Source organism: Pieris napi, chromosome 20, assembly GCF_905475465.1.
Source record: "Pieris napi chromosome 20, ilPieNapi1.2, whole genome shotgun sequence".
Lineage (NCBI taxonomy): Eukaryota > Metazoa > Arthropoda > Insecta > Lepidoptera > Pieridae > Pieris > Pieris napi.
Genome location: NC_062253.1, coordinates 2,011,885 through 2,039,028, shown reverse-complemented (window position 1 = coordinate 2,039,028; position 27,144 = coordinate 2,011,885). Strand labels below are relative to the sequence as shown.

General features: G+C 38.1%; 1 protein-coding gene and 1 non-coding gene across 3 annotated transcripts; both read right to left on the bottom strand.

The window, feature by feature from the left end:
• LOC125059893 (facilitated trehalose transporter Tret1-like) lies at positions 1-26,967 on the bottom strand. 2 transcript variants are annotated; one of them, XM_047664574.1, is made up of 9 exons: positions 26,871-26,967; positions 21,481-21,590; positions 11,210-11,329; positions 7,680-7,832; positions 4,598-4,765; positions 3,033-3,165; positions 2,065-2,294; positions 1,689-1,883; positions 1-352 (listed from the first exon to the last, which is right to left on the bottom strand). In XM_047664574.1, the coding sequence occupies exons 1-9, from the start codon at positions 26,929-26,931 to the stop codon at positions 89-91; spliced, it is 1,434 nt and encodes a 477-aa protein (XP_047520530.1). In that variant the 5' UTR covers positions 26,932-26,967; the 3' UTR covers positions 1-88. The 2 variants fall into 2 exon arrangements, with proteins under 2 accessions (XP_047520530.1, XP_047520532.1); XM_047664576.1 differs by having other exon boundaries at positions 21,487-21,590.
• LOC125060068 lies at positions 10,569-10,687 on the bottom strand. The gene has a single exon (XR_007118795.1). It is a non-coding gene; the product is annotated as a 5S ribosomal RNA (ribosomal RNA).
• Positions 26,968-27,144: the final 177 nt, after the last annotated feature.

The window sequence follows — 27,144 nt, the reverse complement described above, 5'->3', positions numbered from 1 at the left end:
GACTGATTTGAGAGCGACCGCCGATGCGAAAACCGCTGTGTGAGTTCGAAAAGTGAGTTACAGAATCGCAGGGCAACTTTCCGTTTTTTCAAAACCTAGTTATGACATCCGTTTTCTGGGGTCTCTTCCTTTTATTCGTTCTCAAATCATCATAGATTTCTTCTAAGGGCCTTGTACGCGTTTCGGGTATCTTCGCGAAAATATATAATGCCATCAAGAGACACATGGCAGCAAACGTGTAGAAGGCTACATGCACACCAATTCGCGCTGATATCATCTTAAAGAATAATACTTGTAGGAAGTCGAGGAAAGACGCTATCGCCATGCTTGTTCCTAAAACTGTTCCGCGATACTGTAAAATAATATTTAAATAATAATAATAATAATAAGTCATTTAATCATTTAGGTACAATTTGTACTCTTATGCATGTCAACTCCCCATCTTATAGCGGCACTAGTGCCCACACATTGTCATCGTCTATAAATTCCCGAACAGTGTAATATCCTCCCTTTGTTAGGGTTTTCTTGATGCAAAGCTTAAACTCATGTATCGGAAGTTTGGTTACACGGTCCGGAATCTTGTTAAATATCTGTATAAGTACATTTCCCCATAAATGAGTGAGCAGTTTTATGAAGTCTGAAAGCTGGAAAATCAAGTCTATTCCTACTTCTTGTGTTTAAATTGTGACAGTCACTGCGCTTTATATATTTATTAATGTTTTTATAAATGTACATAATATTTTCATACACATATTGGGAGGCAACTGTTAAAATACCAATCTCTTTAAATAATTCTCTTAGCGAGTCACGCGGTTTTAATTTGTAAATAGCGCGTATTGCTCTTTTTTGTAAAACAAAAATATCTTGAATATCGGCCGCTGAGCCCCACAGCAATATACCATATGTCATAACACTATGGAAGTAACTGAAGTATACAAGCCTCTATATAAATCTAATTAATCTCCTGATGGTTCATCTTGATTACATTTGAATTGGTTTACACATTGCCGGCCTACCGAGGTGGAACATTATATATATATTGCTGTTCTATAGCAATGCGTAGCGTAAAGAGTAGTTTTATCATCTTTTCGATTCTCTAATAGCACATAACACTTTATTCCCTTAAACAGAAGTGGAAATGGGCGGGACATATAGCAAGATGGACAGATGCAGTGGACTTTAAAGAATGGAAAGGAACAAGGGGAAGAAGGAGAATAGGGTGCCCTAAAACAAGGTGGATATGTTAACGTAAAATTGTAAACACCGTTAGATTGTAATCTATCTCGCGAGATTATAAACTGTCGAAAGATTGTGAACCTCAGCTTACTGCTTACAATTTAACGTATTATTATTCGGTAGATTGTACTACACTAACTTAGTTATCATTCAAACTTCTTTGGTCAATTTCAGATTAATTTTACTTTCCAACAATTTCATATAACTACCGAATAATAATACGTTAAATTGTAAGCAGTTCGTTGAGGTTCACAATCTTTCGACAGTTTATAATCTCGCGAGATAGATTACAATCTAACGGTGTTTACAATTTTACGGTGACAGATATAAGATATAGAAGCATTAGCAGGAAGCGAGAAAAAGAAAGCAATGGAAAGAGATATTTGGAAAAACAACACCTTTATAAATGTTGAATTATTATTATTAATAGCACAACTTAATAAATCTTTTACCTTAAAGGAGAAAATTTCCCCTATTAGAACAGTTCCAACTGGCAAGAGGCCCGCTGAATCACAGAAGATACAAATGCAGAGGGTTAAAACTGGGATCCATTCGGGAGGGTTATAGCCGTAGTCTTTGAAGAGGAACCAAGTCGCCAGCGAGCACATGCTTATTCCGGATATAAGACATGTGATGAACAAAAGAGGCTGAAACAGATATAGTGTAGGTATATTTTTATAAACAAAAGCGTGATGTCTAAACTCAAACTCAAAATACTTTATTACAAAATTTAAAAAAAAAATGTCCACGGTCGCTAGTATTATTAATAAAAGAACTGAAGAATAACAGTAACGGTTAAACTATAAAATCATTTTTAAAGCCACTTACCCGCCTTCCAGATTTCTCAACTATATTAGAAGCGACGATAGTTGCGGCAGTTTGGACTGCTCCCAAGACCATTGCCTGCTGGTTAGGATTAAGCACAACACGAGTTCCATCAGATGCTCTTGCGAAAATATCTCCCGCAAAATTTCCCACCGGTATAGCACCACACAGTTCACGAGCGAATGCAGCCATTAACGCTATTTGAAATGCTTTGAAGAGGATTTTGTCAGCAACTGCAACAATTTTCAAAGCGATAAGCAAGGGCATGGCTGTATATTTAACTTTAGTATATGAACAAACGAAGAGCAGTGTTGGCCCTGTGGCTTGATCCTCCGCTGGACTTGTGCGCATTTAACATTCACTCAAACGGTGATGGAAAACGTAATGAAACCTGCTTGCATCAGTCCCAAAAAGTCGACGGCGTGTGTCAGGCACAGGAGGCTAATCACCTAGTTGCCTATTGGATTGACAAATGATGATGAAACAGATACAGAAATCTAAACCTGAACAAACCATGAAATGGGTTATATTAATAATGCTCGTTTTATTTTGGACACCTACATGGGAAATAAGGGTGACCATTTAGATATACTACGAGTATACCTATATGTCCATGTAGGCTATGTAATCTGTAAATTCTACTTTCTCGTACAGGAAAACATTCTGAAGAAGCAATTATATCGAAGACGTGAGTCAGACGCCGTCACATCGTCAAGAAAACATGATATGAGTCTAAGACCTGCCATGCGATTCTGTAACTCACTTTTCGAACTCACACAGCGGTTTTCGCACGGTCTTGCTCAAATCAGTCCTGAAGCAGTCATTTTATGATTTGGCATTCTGATAAGGTCCCTCCTTGTAGTTTATTGTTTATCAGAATTCCAAATCGTAAAATGACTGCTTTACGACTGATTTGAGCGCGACCGCCGCTGCGAAAACCGCTGTGTGAGTTCGAAAAGTGAGTTACTTACAAATAGCTTTAATTATAGACGAATCATTGACTTCGTAGTTCTTCTGTTCTGATTGAATTGTTTCAATTTCTTGTCTTATTGCACAGTCAATTTCACTTTTGCGACGCAGCCATAGTAGTACTTTTTCTGCTTCCTGAAACAACAAATTCATTTGTTGAGCCTATATTGTTAAACAGCGTTCCTATCTGATACGTAAAAATTACGACTGTATTATGCAGTAAATAATTATTATTGATGGCAGTATTGTATGGCATAAAAATCATTACTCGTAATAAAAATCTCGCAACTCAGTTCTACCGTAAACAGGTGTTAGATCAATGTAATACAAAGTCGTTTATTTGTTTACTACTATTATTTATTTACTATTTTCTACTTCAGGGACCCTCTGCCTTAAGTTATTACGTAAATAACTAACCTAACAACATCTTACAGTGACCATATCAATATTCCATATCTGTTATTCCTTTCACTAGTAATAAAAGTTATATTAAATTAAAAAAAGAATGTAAATACTGTATATTTGATATGATTACTAATAAGCAATTGTTGAGTGCAATTAAAAAACATCTATATATATTATGTTTGTAATATTGATATGATCGAAATTGGAACGGCAATCTGAACATCTGAAAGGACTATCAGCTTCCACCGGTTTTTGTCTCTCTTATTACAGTGTACAGTTTTGAGGACGATGAGTCTTTCCCTTGATCGGTTGGTGAACGGTCACATGATCTTTTGCCTTCTGTATTATCTACCAGAGAGTGTTTAAAATAGGACGCTTAAAACATGAACCTATTGTCCTCCTAAAGGCAACACCAATTAAAAAAAGAGCAGCGTTATGGTTGGGGCAGTAGGTAAGCTTAAAACATTACTGTCGATATTGACCCGTTTGCCACAAGTGCGGCGTTGGTAAGAAGAGCTCTGACATCAGCCTTGCGATTCTGTAACTCACTTTTCGAACTCGCACAGCAGTTTTTGCAGCGGCGGTCGCGCACAAATCAGTCGTGAAGCAGTCATTTTAAAGTGAGTTACAGAATCGCAAGGCTGAATTATTTTTAGGGAAATACATATTGTATCATAAACTGTCCACCATTTCGTCTAGATTAAAATGATTAATGAAGATTTTAATGGCATACAAATTTATATGTATTTAGTAAATTTTTTAGTTATAAGTTCCTTAATAATTACTTAATACATTTTACATTTTTATTTATATTTCTTCTTTCGATTTTACTTTATTTAAAGGCCGGCAACGCACTCGCGAGCCCTCTGGCATTGAAAGTGTCCATGGGCGGCGGTATCACTTAACATCAGGTGAGCCTCCTGCCCGTTTGCCCCCCGTTCTATAAAAAAAATTTTGTTTAGTTTTTTTTGTTAAATTATTATGTACTTCTTGTACTTTACCTTGTTCCGAATTAGGGTTGCCTGGAAGAAATCGCTTGTTAGCGATAAGGCCGCCCGTTGCCTAATAACTTATGTTACCTGCTTTATTTGTTTTTTTGATATGTATGATTTTGTATATTATGGTAACGAAGTGTAAATAAATAAATAAATATAAACCTTACCTCGATTTTCCCGATTTGTACCAGGTACGAAGGAGATTCAGGCAGGGCAATGAACAGAAAAAAACTTAGTATGGGCACACTAAGGCAGATGAAAATTATCGTTCTGTAATCCAACATATCACCTATAACATAGGTGAAAAGGCATCCAGATATGTAGAAGACTGATGTCTGAAAAAAATAGCCGTGTTAATTAAACATAGTACCTACCTGGTTAAGGGAGCGTTTAAGTATTACGTCACGCAATTTTTGGAGATTATTGACACCTAAGTATAGTAAAACGTTTCGTGACCACCTAGTGACTCTTAATATATAAAAGTTACCATTATGTGGTGTTAAGTACTGGAAAGTCAAAAATAATATTAACAATAACACGTAATTCAATCCTCGCCTCGCACCGTAACGTTTTACACATCGACACCCATAAATTCGTTTAATACAGTTGACACATTTTTTTAAAACGAAGAAATTATAATTATTAATATGACATTTGCAAACCTATTTTTATATAGCTGATTTTATAATTAATCAATCTGCATGTAGTACTTTCTTTGGAAATTATTTATTACTAGCCGTTTCGCGCCCGCTTTGCTGGACGAATTAAAATAAATTTTATGTTTCATTATTTTATTTTTTTTCATATTTTTATTATTCTTCTTTTTAACTTCCTTATTTAGAAAATCGAGTTTTTAACAGATGTTGACGTTTAGAGGTTCTAGGAAGCCTCCCCGAATGTTTCCGCGGTGAAGTCCGTATGGATAAATTTTCATAAAAGTAAAACAGCAATAAAAATGAAGGAACGTTGGAATTTAATAAATAAATAGCCATAAACCATCTAGGAAAAATTTCGCATCGAATGGTGGTAGTTTCATGTCGATACGATCAGTGGTTTAGGCGTGATAGAGCCTCAAACGAAGACCATTTTCATTATATATATATACTAGCTAAAAAACCCGGCTTCGCCCGGGAGTTGATATGAGATGACGTGGTAGAGTCGAAATAAAAAAATAAACTATGACGTAAAAAGTAAAAAAAAAGTTTATTGAAAACGTTTTCTCATTATTTACAATACTTGTTTATAAACAACATTTTTCATTTTATTGTCCGGAGTATATATACATAAATTTTTCGGATTTCCTACTCTTGAGCAAGCTACATATAGCTGACCGTGAGAGAAGCAGGATTCTTTGAGGTTAATGCCACAATATTTTAAAGTTTGTCCTTGCGCTTTGTTAATTGTAAAACTAAAGCCTAATTTTATTGGAAACTGCAGTCTTTTAAATTGAAATGGCAATTCCGAAGAGATCAGAGGTATTCTAGGTATAAATACTGTCTGTCCTTTGGTCTTTCCAGAAATAAGTTCAGCTTCAATGATATTATTTGATAGCTGTTTTACGATCATTCTAGTTCCATTACATAATTTTGGGGAGTTGAGATTTCTGAGTAGTATGATTGGAGTTCCAATTTTCAGACGAAGGCAGTGTAATGGCATTCCTGGTACTTGTAAAGAGTTTAGAAATTCAGTGGGGAAGTTGACACTTTCTTCAATGGATACCATCGTGTCGATCGATTAATATATTTTCTCTTCACCAGGTATTTTCTTTAGAATATTAAAATTGATATCGTCAACAATATTATTTTTAGTGGCAAAAATTGCTCTTTGAAATAACCACTCTGCATTAGTATAGTTCTGAATAATATTTGGATAAATTTTGTCGATTAGTTCGTCTTCAGTAGTGGCTATATTACAGAAATCTAAGAAACTATTAAGTTCAATGAGGCCGGTCGTTTGGTCAGTAGGATATGTACCTTCGCCGATTTGTAAAAGTATTTTAGCAAATTGTGCTGTTGTTTCATCTCTTGATAATTCAACTCTCATGTTTTTTGTTAATTGCAGTATTTGTACTTGTGGCCAGAGATGTGATTTTTTCAAGCATGCATTGATCTCGTCTGCTGATGTTGACTTGGGAATAACTGGAAGTGTTTGTCGAAAATCTCCTGAGAGTATGAGTAGAGCTCCTCCCATTATTTCAGAGTTTTTTCGCAATTCTTGTTCCTAAACACGCCCTTTAGATTAAAACGGGAACTTTCTAGCTTCTGTAGCGGTAGCGTATGTAGTAAAGGCGCGAAATTTAAAAACCTAAATTTTTAAATATTTTGAGAACTAATTTGGATAACTAAAATTATGTCGCTTTAACTCCAAAATATACGTTAAATAATGACGTATAAATACACAAAATTTAACAACTTTATTATAGTAACAAATGAAATTTAAGATTTTATTGAAATTGGAATTTTAAATTTCGCGCCACTACTACACATGCTGTAATGGCTCACAACTATGGAGACTATACACTATGACTATTGGAGTGTATAGTCTCCATAGTTATCTTGAACGAAGTTCAAATATTCGATAACAGATGGCGCCACTGCACTTAATTTCCAAGTTGAAGGGTCGGAAAGTCCCTTATATCTTTAAAAACATGCCCTTTAGATTAAAACGGGAACTTTCTTGTTCGAGGGGGGATAAAGGGCTATCACACCACATAAGTCCCTTTATCGTGTCGGGACTCCTTTTTAAGTTTTATCGGCACGCACATTTTATCGACTTAGTTTTATTATATATATAGATATAAAATAGATTTCAAAATTCGTTAAAACGTCTGGGTATTTTTTGTTTTTATTTCTTTATGATATAGCAAAAGTACATACGGGTTGTATGTACTTTTTATCATCTTCGCCTCTCTACGATCACCCCTATTTTTTATAAGTAAATAAATATGAATCGCAAAATATGATACTAAGTGCGAAACTCGATTGGACTGCGAGTATTTTTTATTATTTATTCCTTGAACTCTGAGAATAACAATTGGAAAAAAAATGAAGAAAAAAAAATAGTTTTATTTAGTTAGGTTTTATTTCGGAAAAGCGAACAGTCTCTATGGGCCATAGAAAAATGTTCCATATATTGGTATAGTAGCTACTACAAAAGTGGGCAAAGTAAAAATAAACATATTAAGGGGAAACGAAGTATCGCGGGGGCAGCTAGTATAGTATAATATGTTATTAATGAAACATATCTTACCCAACAGCCTAAATGTCCTCTTATACTGTTCTCACTTATTTCCTTTATATAAACCGGACATGTGACAAAACTGCACGCCATTAATATGCCAACCATGCATCTTGATACGAATAAAGGCCAAAATTGCGGGAACAATTTCAGAATCCATATAGTCTGTAAATAGAAAATTGTTAGTTTTTACATGTTTATTAATGTTATACTTCTTTTGGCGCGTTATGGAAAAATGATGAGAGTAAATTTTTAGGGATGCGCGCGCACACCGTCACAAAAACCGACACCCTGAAGTTTGCTATAGTCAACATTATTTTGTGATAATTAAATAAACTTTATTTAAGGCGTTATGCGCGATAATGCGTTATAATAAAACTTTCAATGTATATTATGAAATGAAATACAGACTTTTATATTTTATTTACATACTTCTTTAAAACAAAACAATGCTTTAAGATATTTTTTTAATTTTTAAAGTGCAATGTGTCCCAAGGAGGTTTCAATTCAATTTAAGTACACATAATCTGTGGTGAGCGCGCTGGTTCCGAGCCAATAGACCAATAACAAACTTTTTCCATTGTGGCACTATTTCGTTCATAGGAATTTGAGTAATTAATTTTATAAATTTGAGTTGTTGGATAAAATTTTAGTCCCAAAAATGTCAAGCAACACCGACGATACCGATGAAAATTTAACTCCACCTGACATTCTAGAAACAGCTACGAAACTGACGAATAGTCTTTTGCCAGAAAAGTCAAGAAAAGCGTACGACAAAATGTTACCAATACTTTATGACTTGGAAACCTATAGCCATGAGATTAAATAAAGTAGTGTATGCAACTGCATATAATTAGGTATTAAAACACTCGTGCAATCTTATTTTGAAAAAAACACTCACGTTTTAATACCCTCTATTATATTATGACAGTTGTATAAACTACTATTTTTCTCGTGTTGTATTTTCTACAAACGAAGAATTAATTTTTGGAACGAAGTTCCTTATCGCGCGTTGTGAAAGGGGGCTAGACGGAAAAAATTCTTACGAAAAGTTGTCACGACACTTTTTGCTATTTGCTATTGTAATACACCGGTTCTCGTCCGATCACCGAAGTTAAGCAACTTCGGGCGAGTTCAGTACTTGGATGGGTGACCGCCTGGGAACACCTCGTGATGATGGCTTTTTTATTTCGTCGTAAGATTGGTATCGAGAAAATCTATCATACTGTTATGATACCAATTAACATATAAATTAATCGAAAGGAATTTCGTTCCATCCGGGTATCCCTTGACACCTCTAAAGTTTTTTGTTACGCCAAAGAAGTATCTAACGCGCACCGTACACACACTTTTTCTTTTATTAAAGTACACCACATCATATTTAAAGACTGGCAGTAAGGGCTGTCGAACCCATGGATCCTAGAATCTCCATGAGACCCCGGCAGAACAAAAGACCACCGACTAGGAAGGCTGACATCGTCAAGGAGGTCTACTCTGGTCGACTAAAGTACTTTCGCCATTAGATCGCCTTTACCCTTAAATAATATTGTTAAGTTTAGTAAAATATTGAATATTATTATATTTCATAAAACATACTTTTTATGTAACACTTTAAAGTGTTATTTTCAAAGATAACGTGTTCTGGAAAACACGTGTTCGATTATTATACATTTAATTACACTTTTAAAAGTTAATTGCACAGTAATTAATTGCTATTAATAATAGAAATATAAATTACGTTGTGACGTGATAAATATATTTCAACTGTATACCAATATATCACCAGCGTTTTTGTCCATTGCCGCGGCAACGAAAAGAAGTATGGTATCTGGAAATTCCCATTTTAGCGGGTGCATTGCCGGCCTTGAAGAGAGGGTAATTTTTCTAAACAAATGGTAGTCGTATCTCCCAGAGTAGACCTCAACTGAGAGTCTATTTAAAATAAATAAAAATAAAATACGTTTATTATGGAACATAAGATGCAGGTATCACTAAACATTAAATTTGAATCGGTAGACATCCCTAATCATCGGCAAAGGAGACAGAAGGTGTAGGCCGAGAGAAAAAGCCGTCGCAAAAAACTCTCGATACTCTTTTAAAATAGCAAATCTTCAAACAACACTTATTTTAAAACAAATATCGCAAATTAATTAGAAGTAGCCTGTCTAGCACTAGTCCCAGGCCCTTTTATCAACTAGATAATCGTTAACTTTATAGAAAGCCTTTGTACACAGCTTTTCTTTAATACATTTCTTAAATTTATTAAAAGGCAGAGATAAAAGAGCCTCTAGGATTTTATTAAAGAAGTGTATCCCTTTTCCCAAAACATAATTACTAACTTTAGGTAGTCTTAGTGGATTGTGGAGTTGATTATGTTAGAAGTAAGGAATTGTTCAATGTACTGCACATGCTCACGATTCATACATGAAAAGGAGGGCAACTAGCGGACTTATAGCTTTCGAGCGATCTCTTTCAGGCAACCAAATTTGCTTTATTACTTTTTTTATTGCTTTATTTGTGACAATTTTTACGTTGATCGCAATGATTTAGAGCCGGCTTAGTAATTTGTACAATAAATTACATGTATCCCCCCTAATATAAAATTTGTAATAAGATTGTCAAAAGAACTCCAATTACTATGCAGGCCAACAAATTTAAATTTATTGACGTGGAATAAGTGATACCTGTATCTTATATTCCATAATAAACATTTTTTTTTATCTTAACCAGCTATAGATATGCGAAACAAAGACAAATAAAAACTTTAGAGGTGTCAAGGGACACCCGGATGGAACGAAATTCCTTTCGATTAATTTATATGTTAATTGGTATCATAACAGTATCTATCATATATATATATCATATCATTTTCTCGATACCAATCTTACGACGAAATAAAAAAGCCATCATCACGAGGTGTTCCCAGGCGGTCACCCATCCGAGTACTGACCTCGCCCGACGTTGCTTAACTTCGGTGTTCGGACGAGAACCGGTGTATTCAACGTGGTATGGACGTTGGCGATAGTTAAATCGAAAATGTAAAATATAACAACTATAGCAAAAAGTGTCGTTACAACTTTTGGTCTTAAATCTTATTTTATTCCGTCTAGCCCCCTTTCGCAACGCTCGATAACTTCGTTCCAACAAGAATAATTTAGTTAAGTGATTCCAAAAATAATTTTCATTTCTTATCCCTACAAAAAAAAGCCAATATCACGAGGTGTTCTCAGGCGGTCACCCATCCAAGTACTGACCTCGCCCGACGTTGCTTAACTTCGGTGATCGGACGAGAACCGGTGTATTACAATAGCAAATAGCAAAAAAGTGTCGTGACAACTTTTCGTAAGATGTTTTTTCCGTCTAGCCCCCTTTCACAACGCGCGATAAGGAACTTCGTTCCAACAAGCCTTGGTCCCTCCCTCTATCAAAAACTAGTACTGTGAGAAGAAAGAAAATTGTTTACTGAGAGGCAGGAGCTCTCGCTAGGATTACTCCTAAGGAAACCAGTTCCAGTCCTGGATACAAAATAATAAAGCACATACAGAACCCAATGCTGTGGAGAGAAGCAGTGTACGTTTTCTTCCATATCTGTCTCCAATATATGCCAAGACGAAGTAAAGGGGTACTCCAGCTAAGTACGGTATGGCCGCCAACCAGGATATCTGTGAAATACAAGAAATTAAACCTCCAATTTATATATTTCCGAACCAATACGACTTAGGGTCCTTCAAGAAAAGAGCGTACCAATTCTTAAAAGGCAACGCGCTTGAAAGCCTACTGCAAGTGTGAGTGTCCATGGGCGGTATCACTTAACATCAGATGAGCCTTCCTGCGTATATAAAAAAACCTTGTGTTGAAGAAAATACACGGTAAAATGTGAACGGTGGATTGAAGGTTTAATGGGTATCGTTTTCCCTGTCATCATCTGAACATCAACCAACTGCTGACATGGATCACGTGTGTTTTAAATCTTAGCAGCTGCCTTGCGATTCTGTAACTCACTTTTCGAACGGTTTTAACAACGGTTATCACAGCGGCTGTCGCGCTCAAATCAGTCTTAAAGCAGTCATTTTACGAATTTGCCTTCTGATAATGAGGGAATTTGTAGTTTATTGCTTATCCGAATGCCAAATCGTAAAACGACTGCTTTAAAACTGATTTGAGCGCGACAGCCGCTGTGAAAACCGCTGTGTGAGTTCGAAAAGTGAGTTACAGAATCGCAAGGCTGAAGAGCAATTTTAATTATATTTTATTTGAATATTGACCAACTGCTGACACGGCTCACGTGTGTTCCAAATCTTAACAGCTGAAGATGCGCGATACACCAACAGCTCACTAGAATAAAATCATGTATGTTGAATAGGTGTAATTAGTATTTAAGATATTGTTTTATAACAATAAATCAGATTTGAATATTGCTCTGTCTTGTTCATTTCTCGCTTCCTCTCAAAGTGGCGAAGACTACTTCAAGCCCTTAATTATTGTGGTGAGCCTGCCCGCTTTGAGATAATCCCACCACCTCGAAGCTTTGATCCTACCCGTAGGGCTCCGTCTGTTAGCTTAGGTCTCTTGGAGCAGACATCCCGTATTTATTTATATATTCACTATTTATGTGTTAGGGTACGTCTGTAGGGCTTAGGGATCCGTAGGGTTGTTAGGTTCTTACGTCTCACCCTCTCATAATATATTTAGTCATCTAGTGCAACTTGCTCATACATATATACTATTCAGATACTCCTGACATTCAATACATATAAAAAACGCTGAACGCTTTCAAACGCTGGTGAGAGTTGTTCGGCGTCGGGACGTGACGACCCCATCGCCCACTGGTGAAATAACCTGTGACAGAGGTTATTTCATCAGCGCAATCAGTCAACCCCTTCCTAGTGGGAGTGCCATGCTGTTGCCTTCGGGCTTCAGCCAAATGGGCAGGCACGACCGGGGCAGTACCACTGTCTCTCAGAAAACCGGCGTGAAGTGATGCAATAAGTTTGCCTTATTGTACTCGCGTTTCGTGCGGTGAGAGAGACTCCCGGAGAATCGTTCTCGGGGCAAACGGAGCAATCCTACAAAGGCACCCCCGTCCACACTCGCCGTGGACTTCACAAATGTTAGGGGGCTCAATACCAATATCAACGCAGTCCACTACCATTTAGAGACTGCGAAGCCGGCCTTGCTCTTTCTTACCGAGACTCAGATTTCCTCCCCGGCTGATACTTCCTACCTCTCCTACCCGGGGTACAAATTGGAACATTCGTTTGTGCCGCGGGCGGGAGTTTGCGTGTACGTCAGAGAGGATATCTGTTCTCGTCCCCTCGGGACGCTTGAAGGAAGGGACCTATCTAACCTCTGGCTGCGCGTAGTCTGCGATGACCATCCGCGATTCTACGCATGCCTGTATAGGTCCCATAGCGGAAATACCGAAACTGACCGACTCATAGAGCACATTCAAATGGCTACAGATTCCCTGCTCGAAAGGGTTTACCGCTGAAATCGTGATACTTGGCGATTTTAACGCCCACCATGCCGATTGGCTCGGCTCTGGAACTACCGATCACGCGGGAAGATCCTTTCACGACTTTGCTTTAGCCTACGACCTGACACAAATGGTCCCTGCGATTACGCGAATACCAGATGTGGATGGTCATAAACCCTCTTTGTTGGACCTTCTGCTGACTTCACATCCGGAGAACTATCAAGTCTCTGTTGACCCGCCATTGGGTTCATCCGATCATTGTGTGGTCCGGAGTACTGTGCCATCTACGCGCCCTTCACGGCCCCGCTTTATGGGTTGTCGCCGTATTTGGCACTATAAGTCAGCACATTGGGACGGGATGCGGTCTTTCTTTGCGTCCTACCCTTGGGGGCCTATGTGCTTTTCGCCGGAAGCTCCAGATTCCGTCGCCGCCTCTGTCGCCGAAGTGGTTCTGCAGGGCATGGAACTCTTTATTCCATTTTCTGCGGTGCCGATCGGTGGCAAGTCTCAGCCCTGGTTTAAACGTTCTTGCAAGGCGGCCTCGCGTCGAAAGCGTGAATGCTTTAAGGCATGGGCGGAAGCGGCGAAATCTCGTGATGCCAATACCAGCGAACTTAAAACAGCATATAACTCAGCCTCCAGGTCCTTCAAACGGGAAATCACTAAGGCAAAGTCAGAGCACATTGCCAGATTTGGCGAGAGATTGGCCCAATTCCCTTCAGGGACTCGAGCCTTCTGGTCTCTCGCCAAAGCTGTCCAGGGGAATTTTTGTCAGCCCTCCATTCCGCCACTGCACAGGGAGGATGACTCTCTGGCCCACACTGCGAAGGAGAAGGCCGACCTTTTGGGCTGTCTCTTCGCGTCCAACTCGACTTTGGATGACCGAGGGAGATCACCACCGACCATTTCGCGGTGTGATTCCTCGATGCCGGAAATCACATTCCGGCAACGTGCTGTCCGCAAAGCACTATCTTCCTTGGACATTCATAAGTCGAGCGGGCCGGATGGTATCTCCCCAATTGTGCTGCGTATTTGTGCTCCTGAGTTGGCTCCGGTCTTAACGCGCCTTTTCCGGTACCTGTACTCGCTCGGCACTGTCCCGAAGTGCTGGAAGACCGGTTCGATACATCCGATCCCAAAAAAAGGCGATCGCTCTGATCCGTCCAACTATCGCCCAATAGCTATAACCTCCTTGTTCTCCAAAATAATGGAAACCATTATTAATTGCCAGCTCTTGAGTTATCTAGAAGGCCACCAGTTGATTAGCGATTCTCAGTACGGCTTTCGTCGTGGTCGTTCAGTTGGTGACCTCCTTGTATACCTTACCCATAGGTGGGCAGAGGCAATTGAGTCCAAGGGGGAGGCGCTGGCGGTAAGTTTGGACATAGCGAAAGCCTTCGATCGGGTGTGGCACAGAGCACTGCTTTCGAAGCTTCCAGCCTATGGGCTTCCCGAGAAATTATGCGATTGGATCTCCAGCTTTCTGGCCGATCGGAGCATCAAGGTCGTCATCGACGGAGCATGTTCCGACCTTAAACCCGTGAACGCTGGGGTCCCACAAGGCTGTGTTCTATCCCCGACCCTATTTCTTCTGCATATCAATGATCTGTTGCAACTTAGCAATATTCACTGCTATGCGGATGACAGCACTGGGGATATTCTTTACACTGGCCGGGCAGGTATTTCTCGGGCAGTTGTTGATGAGTACCGGAACAAACTTGTGTCTGAAGTCGAAACTCTACTACGTGGAGTCTCAGACTGGGGCAGACAAAACCTAGTCCAATTTAACCCCAAGAAGACACAAGTTTGCGCGTTTTCCGCTAAAAAAACACCCTTTGTCGCTACTCCTCTTTTCGAAAACACTCTTCTTAAAGCCACAGCCAGCATTGGAATACTTGGCGTTGACATATCGAACGACGTTCAGTTTCGCGGTCACTTAGAGGGAAAGGCTAAATTAGCCTCCAAAAAGCTTGGTGTGCTCAGCAAGGCGAGGCGGTACTTCACTCCGGGCCACCGCATGCAACTATATAAAGCGCAAATTCGGCCCCACATGGAATACTGCTCTCACCTCTGGGCGGGGGCTCCCCAGTACCAGCTCCTTCCACTTGACCGTATACAACGCAGAGCGGTTCGAATCGTCGACGACCAATCCCTCTCCGAGCGGCTTGATCCTTTGGCGTTGCGTAGAGATGTGGGGTCACTCTGCATCTTCTACCGCATTTACCATGGAGAGTGTTCAGAGGAGTTGTTCGGATTAATACCTGCAGCTGAATTTCATCATCGGACGTCGAGACAGAATACGAAATTCCACCCGTATCACCTCGACGTCCGCCGTTCCACAACTGAGCGTTTTTCAAGGCAGTTTTTGCCGCGCACAACCACTATGTGGAACCAGCTGCCCACTGAAGTACACTCGGCGTCAAAAAAATCGCACCTTTCCTAAAATTCGTGTCAAGCGATTATAACTCCGAAGATCCTTCCTGTACCCTATCATTATTAGTATCATTTGAAAGCTAATGAAATCCCTTATTTGAAAACGGTAGGAAATTAGCCACAACCCCAATAAAAAAAGAAAATTCTGGGAAAATGTGAAACAATGTGTATTCTGATCAAAATTACAAATAAAAGGAACGATACAAAAATTAAAAATAAACAATGACAATCCTTAGAAATTAGTCTTAAAACCTAGTGTTGCCTCCTCTAGCCCTCCGAACAGCTTCCAAGCGGTCAGTCATGGACCTGATGAGCGTCACGACGTGTTCCTGGTGAATGTTGTCCCACTCCTCGATGACGGCATCTCGAAGCTCATCGAGAGTGGCAGGAACTGGATTACGGGCCCGAACTCGCCGTTTCAGCTCGTCCCAGAGGTGCTCGATAGGATTGAGGTCGGGGCTTCTTACTGGCCAGTCCATAACCTTGATGCCAACTCGACGTAGGTAGTCCTTGACAATCAAGGCTGTGTGGCACCGGGCGTTGTCGTGCATGAACTCGAAGTTGGCGCCGACAAAACCTGCACATGGGACCACATCCTCCTCCAAAACCTCGGTGATATACCGGTGGGCAGTCAAAGACCCCTGGCCACGACCATCTCCAGCTCTGGAGACGCACACGAGGTCTGTCTTGCCGTCGATAGAAATGCCGCCTTAGAACATGCAGGATCCTCCTCCATATCGGACGATTTCCACGGTGTAGGCTGGTGTGAAACGCTCCCCTGGTCGCCTGTAGACTCTCTTACGCATGTTGTTGGTGTATAGGCACACTCGGGTTTCGTCGGAGAACAGGACATTCCTCCACTGGTCGAATGTCCACGGCACGTGCATTTCGTAAAATCGCTCCGGGGCAGCAAATTCTTCTCTCACAGCCTTCTTCTGATAGTGGAAACGCTGTGAGCTGTCCTTCGAGTAGCTCAAAGCCGCTGCTGCAGCTCCACAGCGTTGGAGAAGCGGTTCCGTAAAGACGTCGACACAATGAAGCGATCACCTCTGACGGTAGTGCAGCGACGTCTCCCGGATCCATGTCTCCTGATGTAACCTCCAGTCTCTTGGAACCGTCGGTATACCCGTTGCACTCGAAATCGGCTGATTTTCAGTTGCCGAGAAACTTCAACCTGCCGTAGTCCGATTTGCAGTAGGGCCACCACTTGAGCTGCTGCTTTGCCATGGTATCCATTTTCACTGGGCTTTTTCTTGTCGAAGCTCTTCAGGAGTGACCTCTGTGACGTCTGGATAGCGAATAACCCATAATAGACTTTTACCCCTTCGTTTTATACGCGTCCAGGGCGGTACAATTAGTGAGCCTCCAAACGCGTACATCGCCACTTTTTAATCAAAGTGCTGGCGATTTGTGGTTTTTGATTTTCCGTAAACAAATGATTATTTTTTTGAAAGCTTATTAATTAAGCTTTTAAATAATACTAATAATGATAGGGTACAGGAAGGATCTTAGAAGTTATAATCGCTTGACACGAATTTTTAGGAAGGTGCGATTTTTTTGACGCCGAGTGTATTTCCGAACCAATTCGACTTAGGGTCCTTCAAGAAAAGAGCGTAGCTATTCTTAAAAGGCCGGCAAGGCACTCGCGAGCCCTCCGGCACTGAGAGTGTCCATGGGCGGCGGTATCACTTAACATCAGGTGAGCCTCCTGCCCGTTTGCCGCCCGTTCTATAAAAAAAAAAAAAAAGAGTAGCTAAAAAATCCCGCGCTAATTTCGCTTGTCTGCATCAAACAAAAACCTAATAATGGGCCATTATAGTAAATTGGGGCATTAGGAATGACCTTTTTAGGTCGCTACCCACTTAATCCCTTAATTCACAAATAATTTACGTAATTTTCTTCCTTTCGGCTTTTAAGTGATGGACTTTACAATAATATTTTCAAAAGAATAGAATTAAAAAGTGTCATGAACATTACTGTTATCGTGTAATCATTTAATGTATTTCTCAGTTTTATTTTCAAAGCCCAAGGTTATATAGCTGATTATTTTTCCGACCCAAATATCGGCCAATAGAATTGCACCATTCGACGTCACGTGGTACAACCTACATGGTATTATACTGATAATTTTTTGTGAAAATTTTCTCTGGTCGTTGCTTCAAGAAAAGTATTAAGTAGTTGTTTTATTCATTATGAAATTCTTATTTGTTAACTGTACATTTCGTCTCATGGTGCAATTCTATTGGCCGACATTTGGGTCGGAAAAATAATCCCCCGAATACCACACGAGCTTCAAAATTATCGGGCATTTCCCTCAAGGTCCCTCAAGCTGTGGTATTATAACTGATAATTTTCTTATCCGGGGCACAATTTCCTACTATACTAAGTATTAAGTCAGCTTTCAAAGGGGTTATTTAATAATTATATAGTACTAGCTGGCCTGGCGAACATCGTACCGCCTAACAGTCGATTCTTTATTTGTTTAAAATACTTATTCTGCTATTAATAAGATAAAAAAAAGAAAATTGATAAGACAACAAAATATACATTATGTCAAAAAATAAAAATTTACTTTCCCGTAACCCCTCCACTAACACTTGAACTTTATGCTAAGGTATTAAAGTTCAAATTGACTTTTAAGTATTATTACGAATATTTTGTATGGGAATATAGAAAAGTGTTGTTTTTAGACTTTTTCACTCAATTTTTTTAATTTTTCTCTCCGTAAGAACCATCCTCGTACTTCAAAGAATATTATAAAAAAGAATTGGCCAAATCGGTCAAGCCGTTTCCATGTTATGTCGTGACAACGAAAAACGGGTTTCATTTTTATATATATAGATAAGCGCAAATTAATTGTATGAGTAACCTAAACCAGTGTTTCCCAACGTGGGCCTACGCCCCACAAGGGGGCAATTTGCTTGTTAAGAGGGACATCGAAATCAGCTGGATATAACACAACGTGACTTGAGACTGAATTGGAACGATTTCTACGTAAAATGTATCATTTAGGTTTCTCAAGTTTAAAATTAAATTTTGTAATATTGGGTTGGGGAAAAAGTCTTTTCGCATTACAGTATGTATGAACTTGTAATAAAACCTCTTTGGCTGTACTATATGGATCTGGCTGGTTTTGTTATCAAGGAATGTTGAGATATTAAAGAAGATAATTCCAAAATCAAATTAGGATAATGTTTGTTTTTTATTTATTTTTCGTACCGTCAAGATGAGTGAACCGAATGAAGAAATTCGATACATTTATAATTTTCCTCCAAAAAAGGTCGAAATACAACACAAGCCGCGAAAGAAATTTGTGATGTTAATATGGCCCTAGCACAGTGTCTGTGACAGTAGCACAAATTTGGTTTAAGCGTTTTCAATCCGGAAATTTTGATGCCAAAGATCCAAGTCGCTCTGGTCGCCCTATGACGGATAAAATGGATGCCATGTTTGAAAAAGTGGAGCAAGATCGGCATATCAGTAGCTAAGACGTAGCTGAAGAACGGAGAATTGACCACAAAAAAGTTTTGGTGCATTTGGAAAAAACTGGGTACACAAAAAGCTCAATATTTGGGTACCTCACGAGCTCACTGTAAGAAACCTAATGAACCGTGTACTCATTTTTGATTCTTTATTACGACTTAATGGAACCGAACCATTTTTGAAGAAGCTGACAACTGATGATGAAAAGTGGATCACGTATGACAAGAACGTGCGAAAAAGGTCGTGGTCAAAGGTCGGTCAGGCTTCCCAGACTGTGGCGAAACCCGGGATAACTCGCAACAAGGTGATGTTGTGTGTGTGGTGGGATTGTAAGGGCATTATTCATTATGAGCTGTTACCACCAGACAGGACCATCGATTTTGAACTCTACTGCGAACAACTGATGAGATTAAAGCAAGAAAATGAGAGAAAGCGGCCGGAATTAATCACCAGAAGGGGTGTGGTTTTTCATCATGATAACGCTAGACCTCACACATCTTTAGCCTCTCAGCAAAAACTAAGAGAGCTTGGCTAGGAGGTGATAATGCATCCGACGTATAGTCCTGACCTTGCACCTTCAGATTTCCACCTGTTTCAGTCTCTTCAGAATTCTTTAGGCAGTGTCAGGTTAACATCACGAGAGGACTGCCAAAACCAATTATCGCGGTATTTTGATCAGAAGTCCCAAAATTTCTGTAGCAATGGGATCATGTCCCTACCTAAATGATGGCAAAAAAATATCGAATAAAATGGTACCTACATACTTTAGTTAAATGTAAATAAACTATTTTAAAAAATGTTTTGAATTTTCTTAAAAAATGCGAAGAAACTTTTTCCCCAACCTCTTATATTAATTATGTATGTTACATACGAATATACGAATTTTAGATAGGCTAATAGACCAGTGCCGATAATTTTTGAAACCAAAAAAAATTACAGTAGGATGAAACCCATTAGAAAAGCAGGGGAATATGATCAAAATGAAAGGAAAAATAAATTACGGTCGATCTGAGGTCTGGAAGGGGCAGGGGGGGGGGAGTTTTAAGGGTAAAAAACGGTTTATCTCGATTTCCGGCAAAACTAAAAGTCCTATCGAAGAAAACTAAACGGCAAAGTTGTAGGTAATAAAAAGATCTAAAACTTTTCTATTTACACATTTTTCACATAACCTCAAAATTTATGTGAAAAATTCAAAAAACCAACTTTTTGGTTTTATAAGGTGGGGCATGGCACAAAAAAAGGTTGGGAAACTGATGATTCCTGATACAACGTGTCAATGTATTTTCTACTAGCGGCCTATACCGGCTTCCTTTTCTAATAAATTAGAAATAATTAATATTAAATATATCAGGAATAATGTAACTTAAAAATAGCCTCGACTTTTCGCCTTATTGATATAGATTGTTGAAGTGAAAACTTCTTTAGCGGCGTTGTACACTTTTTTGGAATGGGTAAAAATTTTAAACTCGCGTCAGGACACGTGACCTGATCGAAAATTCGTAAGACGGATGGAAAGTAGACAGCTGGCGCGGCGTATTTAATGTAATATAAAGTGGCAATAAATAAATATTGTATTCTACCACATACACGTACTTTTTTACTGATAATTAAAGCAATTCGTTCAAAATTTTTCCTAAACCATTCCAAAATATCAAAAATGCACTACGTTAATATTCAAGTTTTCACTTCTGCCGGCACTCCCGGAGTGCAAGCCGTCGTTTTTTTTCTAATGACATTACACACTGAATGTTAGCACACTTTAAAATGTCATTGGAGAATTGTAGAAAATTAATTACCGTTATATATATACCGTTTGCTTTTAAGATATTTCACAATCAGAAGATCGATCGATCGATGACGAAGAATCAGATTCTGATAAAAGAGCTAGGTCTGGATATCCATAGCTCCCCTTACACTTCGATATCGATTTTCCTATCTAATATATAAAATTCTCGTGTCACAATGTTCGTTCCCATACCTACCCCTCCGAAACGGCGCGACCGAATCTTATGAAATTTTTTATGCATATTCAGCAAGTCTGAGAATCAGATACTATCTATCTTTCAAACCCCTAAATGTTAAGGGTCCACCCCTAAATTTTTATTGTTATTATTTTCGTTTTTATTTTTTTATGATACAGCATAAAAAAAAAATCACCCCTCTACGATCAACCCCTATTTTTTATTATAGTAGATAGTTATTTTTATTGAACCAAAAATGTTTCCTAGGAATAATATATATGGCAAAACAACGTTTGACGGGTCAGCTAGTAGTTTTATAATAATTTGCTTTTGTTTAATTTTTTTATCTCTTCGGGTATGTTTGCCTATAAGCGCTTGCACATTAAATCTTTTACTTTTCTTGTACCAATGTATCAGTGTGCCGACCGTTGGCAGATAAATAAATAGAATGTTGACATACCTCTACATCTGTTAGCGGTTCTCCAGATGGTGAATGATTTGATTGGAGAAGTAGAGACATCGGAGACATCCAACCGAGAGTGTTGCCATAGTTAAATACTGGGAGACAAACTGCAAGAAATACATGTATTTTATTTATAAGCAAGTTGATAGTTCAGGTCTCCTCTTCATTCAATGACCCGAGCTCATAATACTTTGACTACGCGATGACGTAGGTGATTGGTGGTGTTCCCGGTGAGGTACTTATTATTTATTTATTAACACTTTGTTGCTTAATTATATAAAAAAAAATAACAAAATTTCAAGTAAAGGAAAGGCAACTGGCGGCCTTATCGCTTTCGAGCGATCTCTTCCAGGCAACCACTGTGAGAAAAGAAAAAAAAGAAAATGTATTAAATTACATGAGGTAGGCAAAAAGTACAAAAATACATGTATTACATATACTTGTTAAGAAAAAGAAACTAAACAGGAACAAAAAAAACAAACTAAACTAATAAAGGATACATTAAAAAAAAGACAAATTATACTAATAATAATAAAAAGTGCACATGAATCATTTTAAATTTAATTTACGATCAGTCTCACGTCGGTTAGTTAGTATTATTAAAGTTAGGGATACGATGTGGACAGGTAATGATTGTACAGAAGAGATTTAAAGGAAGATAGAGAAGGAGCTAAGCGAATAGGGACTGGAAGTGAGTTCCATAGCTTAACTGCAGAGACCTTAAAGGATTCGCCAAGAAAGGAGGAGTTATGACACGGGATTTCAAGGTTATAGTTTTCGGAAGAGCGTAAGCTATAGTTATGGGATCCCAAAAATTTGAAAAAAAAATTGAAAAAATTTGAAAAATTTGAAAAAAAACCAAATAATAATCACTGTAACAGTTTAATATTCAATACCTAACTCTAACCTAACCTATTACACTGAAACTATCCGAGGAAATAAGGTTTTGTTTAATCTGTAATAAAGTGAGAAGTAAAAAATATATTTAATAAATCATATTTGAATAAATATATACAATAAGCCCAAAACTTTATAAAACGACTTATAAAAAACATTTAATTGTAATTTAAAATGTTATTAGCCATTCTTATCCTTTTATGTTTTGTCGATCGCACGATACCTATTATCGTTTAAAAAAAAACCAATTATATTATTTTATAAACATGTTAATTTAAACGCGTATTAAAAACATTACGTGTGTTTTCCCTCTATTCGATTACAGAACCTTGAAGGTCAAAAAAACTTGGTAGCACGATACAGTAATAATTAATATTATTTATATATATTTTATACATAATCTATATATATAAAAATGAAACCCGTTTTTCGTTGTCACGACATAACATGAAAACGGCTTGACGGATTTGTCTGATTTTTTTTTATAATATACCTTGAAGTACGAGGATGGTTCTTACGGAGAAAAATTAAAAATTGAGTGAAAAGGTCTAAAAACAACATTTTTCTATATTCCCATACATAATATTCGTAATAATACTTAAAAGTCAATTTGAACTTTAATACCATATCATAAAGTTCAAGTGTTAGTGGAGGGGTTCCGGGAAGGTAAATTTTTATTTTTTGACATAATGTATTTGTTGTCTTATCAACTTTCTTTTTTTTATCTTAGCTAAACCGTTGTCCCGAATAGCAGAATAAGTACCTATTTAAAAAAAGTAAAGAATCAACTGTTAGGCGGTACGATGTTCGCCAGGCCAGCTAGTATATTATAAACTCCTTACTTCTTGATATCAGCCGAGCTCAGTCTTTTAATTTATTTAAAAATCTTCTTTTAGATAATTTATCTTCTGCCTCGTAATTAGCTACTTTTATAAATTAATTGTGACTGATTAACCCTAGAATTAGCTATTACATTTTTGTTTATATTATAATTATTTTTAAGATTTTACGTTATAATAGGTATAGTTAGTGTTACATGTTATTTTATGTTCTTTTTTGACGTGATAACGTCTTTAAAATCGTTTTAGTCGGGTGACATGTTCAGAAACTTGTGTCACACCAAAACCTCACGAGCGCGATCGCAGGTATAACGAGAGAGAGACGGACCGATCTCCCGTCTCATCTCGAGCGCTGCCAGTCATTCCGTGAATGTATGAAGAAAAATGTATATCATAGTCGAATAAGTAAACTTGTCATTTTACACCCGAAATTTATCATCAAAAGTGTGAATAAAACGATAGATGTAATTTAAAATTTGAAAAAATTGTTATCTTCATTAATTCCTTACTTCCCAAAAACTTATATCACCAATAAGACGTTATCACGTAAACATCTCGATCGTAAACCTACTTTACAAACAACCAATATTTTTTTATTATTATTTATGCACTTCTTGTTTTTTACCCTTTGTAGGGGTTTCTTTTAATTGTAACTAGGGTTGCCTGGAAACAATCGCTTGTTACCGATAAGGCCATCATAAGGTTCTATCCCCGTCTGTGCACCAATGGACTTTCTTTCTATGTGCGTATTTAACATTCGCTCGGAGGAAGGAACACATCGTGAGGAATCCGGCTTGCCTTAGACCCAAAAAGTGACGGCGTCAGGCACGGAAGGTTGCCTATTAGATTGACAAATGATCAATGAAATTCAGAGATCTGAGGCCTAGACCTAAAAAGGTTGTAGCACCACTGATTTTTTTTTGTTTATTTTTAAACAACATAAACATGGCGTTTTTCTTACTGGTCATTTAATACAGAGGAACTGTTTTACATTTATCAGAAATTTTATTAATTACAACTTAAAAATTTATGCACCATTACGTAGACTGCTAGATAACGTAAGTAACTTAGGCTACAACTATCGCCGAAGTAATTACAATAACAAACGGGCAAGAGGCTCAACTGATGTTAAGTGATGCCGCCCATGGACATCGCCAGAGGGCTTGCAAGTGCGTTGCAGGCCTTTTAAGAATTAGTACGCTCTTCTCTTGAAGGATCCTATTTCGAATTGGTTTGCAAATACTTCAGTGGGCATCAGGGTCAAAATTTGCCTTAAGAAACGCTCAGACAATTTTTTTAATGAGCACCATTTAATATTTTATTCCAAAAAAATTTTTTTTTTTTTAAATTTATATGTTTTACAGAATAATATAATAAAATCAATATACAGTGTAAACTCTGTAATTACATTAATTTATATCTTTATATATATATAATTCTTCTGTGAGTGTGTATGTCACTGAACTTCTCTCAAACGACTGGACCGATTTTGATGAATTTTTTTGTGTGTGTTCAAGGGGATCTGGGAATGGTTTAGATTCACAAATCAGCCCGCCAGATGGCGCTGCAGTCGGTACTTTCATACTTTGCTTTACTAATCGCTTGAAATATCTTACAGGACAACGTCTGTCGGGTCCACTAGTATGTGTATACAATAGATAGGTGACAATGGTGCGATTAGTAACTGAGACCAAAATTTCCTACAGGCAATGTGATTTGCTATTTTAAAAGAGTACCGAGAGTTCTTTACACCCGCGTTTTCTTTCGGCCTACACCCTCGGTCTACTTTTCTGATGAGTAGGGATGTCTAACGATTCAAATTCAATACGTGGCATAACCTGTTACTTATAATCCATAATAGACATACTTTAATTATATTAGAACATAAGCAAGCTAGCTAAGCAAAAATTAAACAAGCAACCACAAAAGAAAAAATAACCAATACTAAATATTAACTTAAATCACATTAAGAACATGTTAAACAAAGTTACGGTAAGTTGGAAGATTGTAGTAAAATATATCAATATTTTCATCAATGTTAGTATTTAGGTTGTAAGAACGAGATAGCCTATTCACTGGAACATTAAAAGTAGCAGATAAGCGAGCCGTAGGTACGTATAAAAGACTTTTAGTTCTAGTAACTTTAGGATTTCAAAGAAAGGAAGAGGTTTAGGTTAGGATAAGGTTGTAAATTAAGCTTAAACCCCACATAATCCATGTTTGACTAAAATTCCGTTCAGCATTTCCTTACTATATAAAAAAGTTGTTTTCCAATCAACTGGCATCATCATCATGGTTGGATACAAGGTAGAGGTAAGGAGGGACCTTACTATCACATTATATTTTTATAAGATCCTTAGAGGTAAAATCTATAATGCGGAAATGTTGGAAAGACTGGGGCTGCGTGTGCCAAATAACCACACTCGGCGGGGTAAGCGGTCGCAATTGCTGGCAGTGCCTCGGGCGCGGATGAACTTAGTGAAGCACCATTTAGGCGTGTTTTGCGCACCCTAAACACTATTGCTTGTGAGACGGATATATTTAGTTGCACACTGGCTGAATTCACAAGAATTTAATTATTTATAATTAGTTATAAAATGGTTTAGGTTTTTAAGTTTTTACTTGTATTACGTTTTACGTTAGTTTTCTATTGTATTAGTATTAAGTTACTAAATTAAAAATAGGAAATTTGGAAATAAATAAATCTTAAAAATACTGTATATAATTTTCCTTCTACTTCCATAACCCAAAACTGCAAAATGAAACCCGTTTTCCGTTGTCACGACATAACATGAAAACGGCTTGACCGATTTGTCTGATTCTTTTTTATAATATTCCTTGAAGTACGAGGATGGTTCTTACGGAGAGAAAAATTAAAAAATTGAGTGAAAAAGTCTAAAAACAACACTTTTCTATATTACCATACAAAATATTCGTAATAATATTTAAAGGCAATTTGAACTTTAATACCACATCATAAAGTTCAAGTGTTAGTGGAGGGAGGGGTTCCGGGAAGGTAAACTTTTATTTTTCGACATAATGTATTTGTTGTCTTATCAACTTTCTTTTTTTATCTTACTAGCTAAACCGGTGTCCCGAATAGCAGAATAACTATTTAAAAAAAATAAAGAATCGACTGTTAAGGATGATTCACGGTACACCGTGTCGCGACCGGGCCGGGCCCCGGCCGGGACACGGCCACCGTGCGCCGGCTGGGACAGTGGTTCATGTTACACCGGGCTGTTTGGGTGTACGCACGTACGTGTTTGGACGACTATATCTGTTTTTGTCAAAAAAAAAAACAAAAAAAAATTTAACCTCACTAAGATTTGACGTTGACTGCTCTGCGGGTGCCCGGGCGCCTACGTTCATGTTACGACGTGCCGGGGCCGGACCGTGCCGGAGCCGGGAAACAATACCCACCGACATTACAACGCCGTGCCCCGGCCGGGGCACGGCCGGGGCACGGCCGAGCCACGGTCAGGCATGAATTACTTCATACAAAAGTATATCATTAATGTTAGGCCGTGCCCCGGCCGTGCCCCGGGCGGGGCACGGCCCGGTCGAGACACGGTGTAGCGTGAATCAGCCTTTAGGCGGTACGATGTTCGCCAGGCCAGCTAGTATTAAATAAAAATAATAAACACTCACTTGTGAAAGCACATAATATTTGGTTCCATTTTCTCGAGTCGAATAAAAAAAACGTATTCATTTCAACGTACGTGCAAAACGGAACGCACTCGTTCACTGAAAGGTTTTATTTCTGTAGTGTAATGTCTATTTAGTCTTATGTAATTTCAATTAAGTGTAAAAGTTGATTGATATTTAGAACACTGCTTCTTTAGAATATACCTTCATCTGATGAAAAGGAATATTGTTTAGCCATTTGTGCTGTATATGATATTTTTCATGATTTAGCTCAACA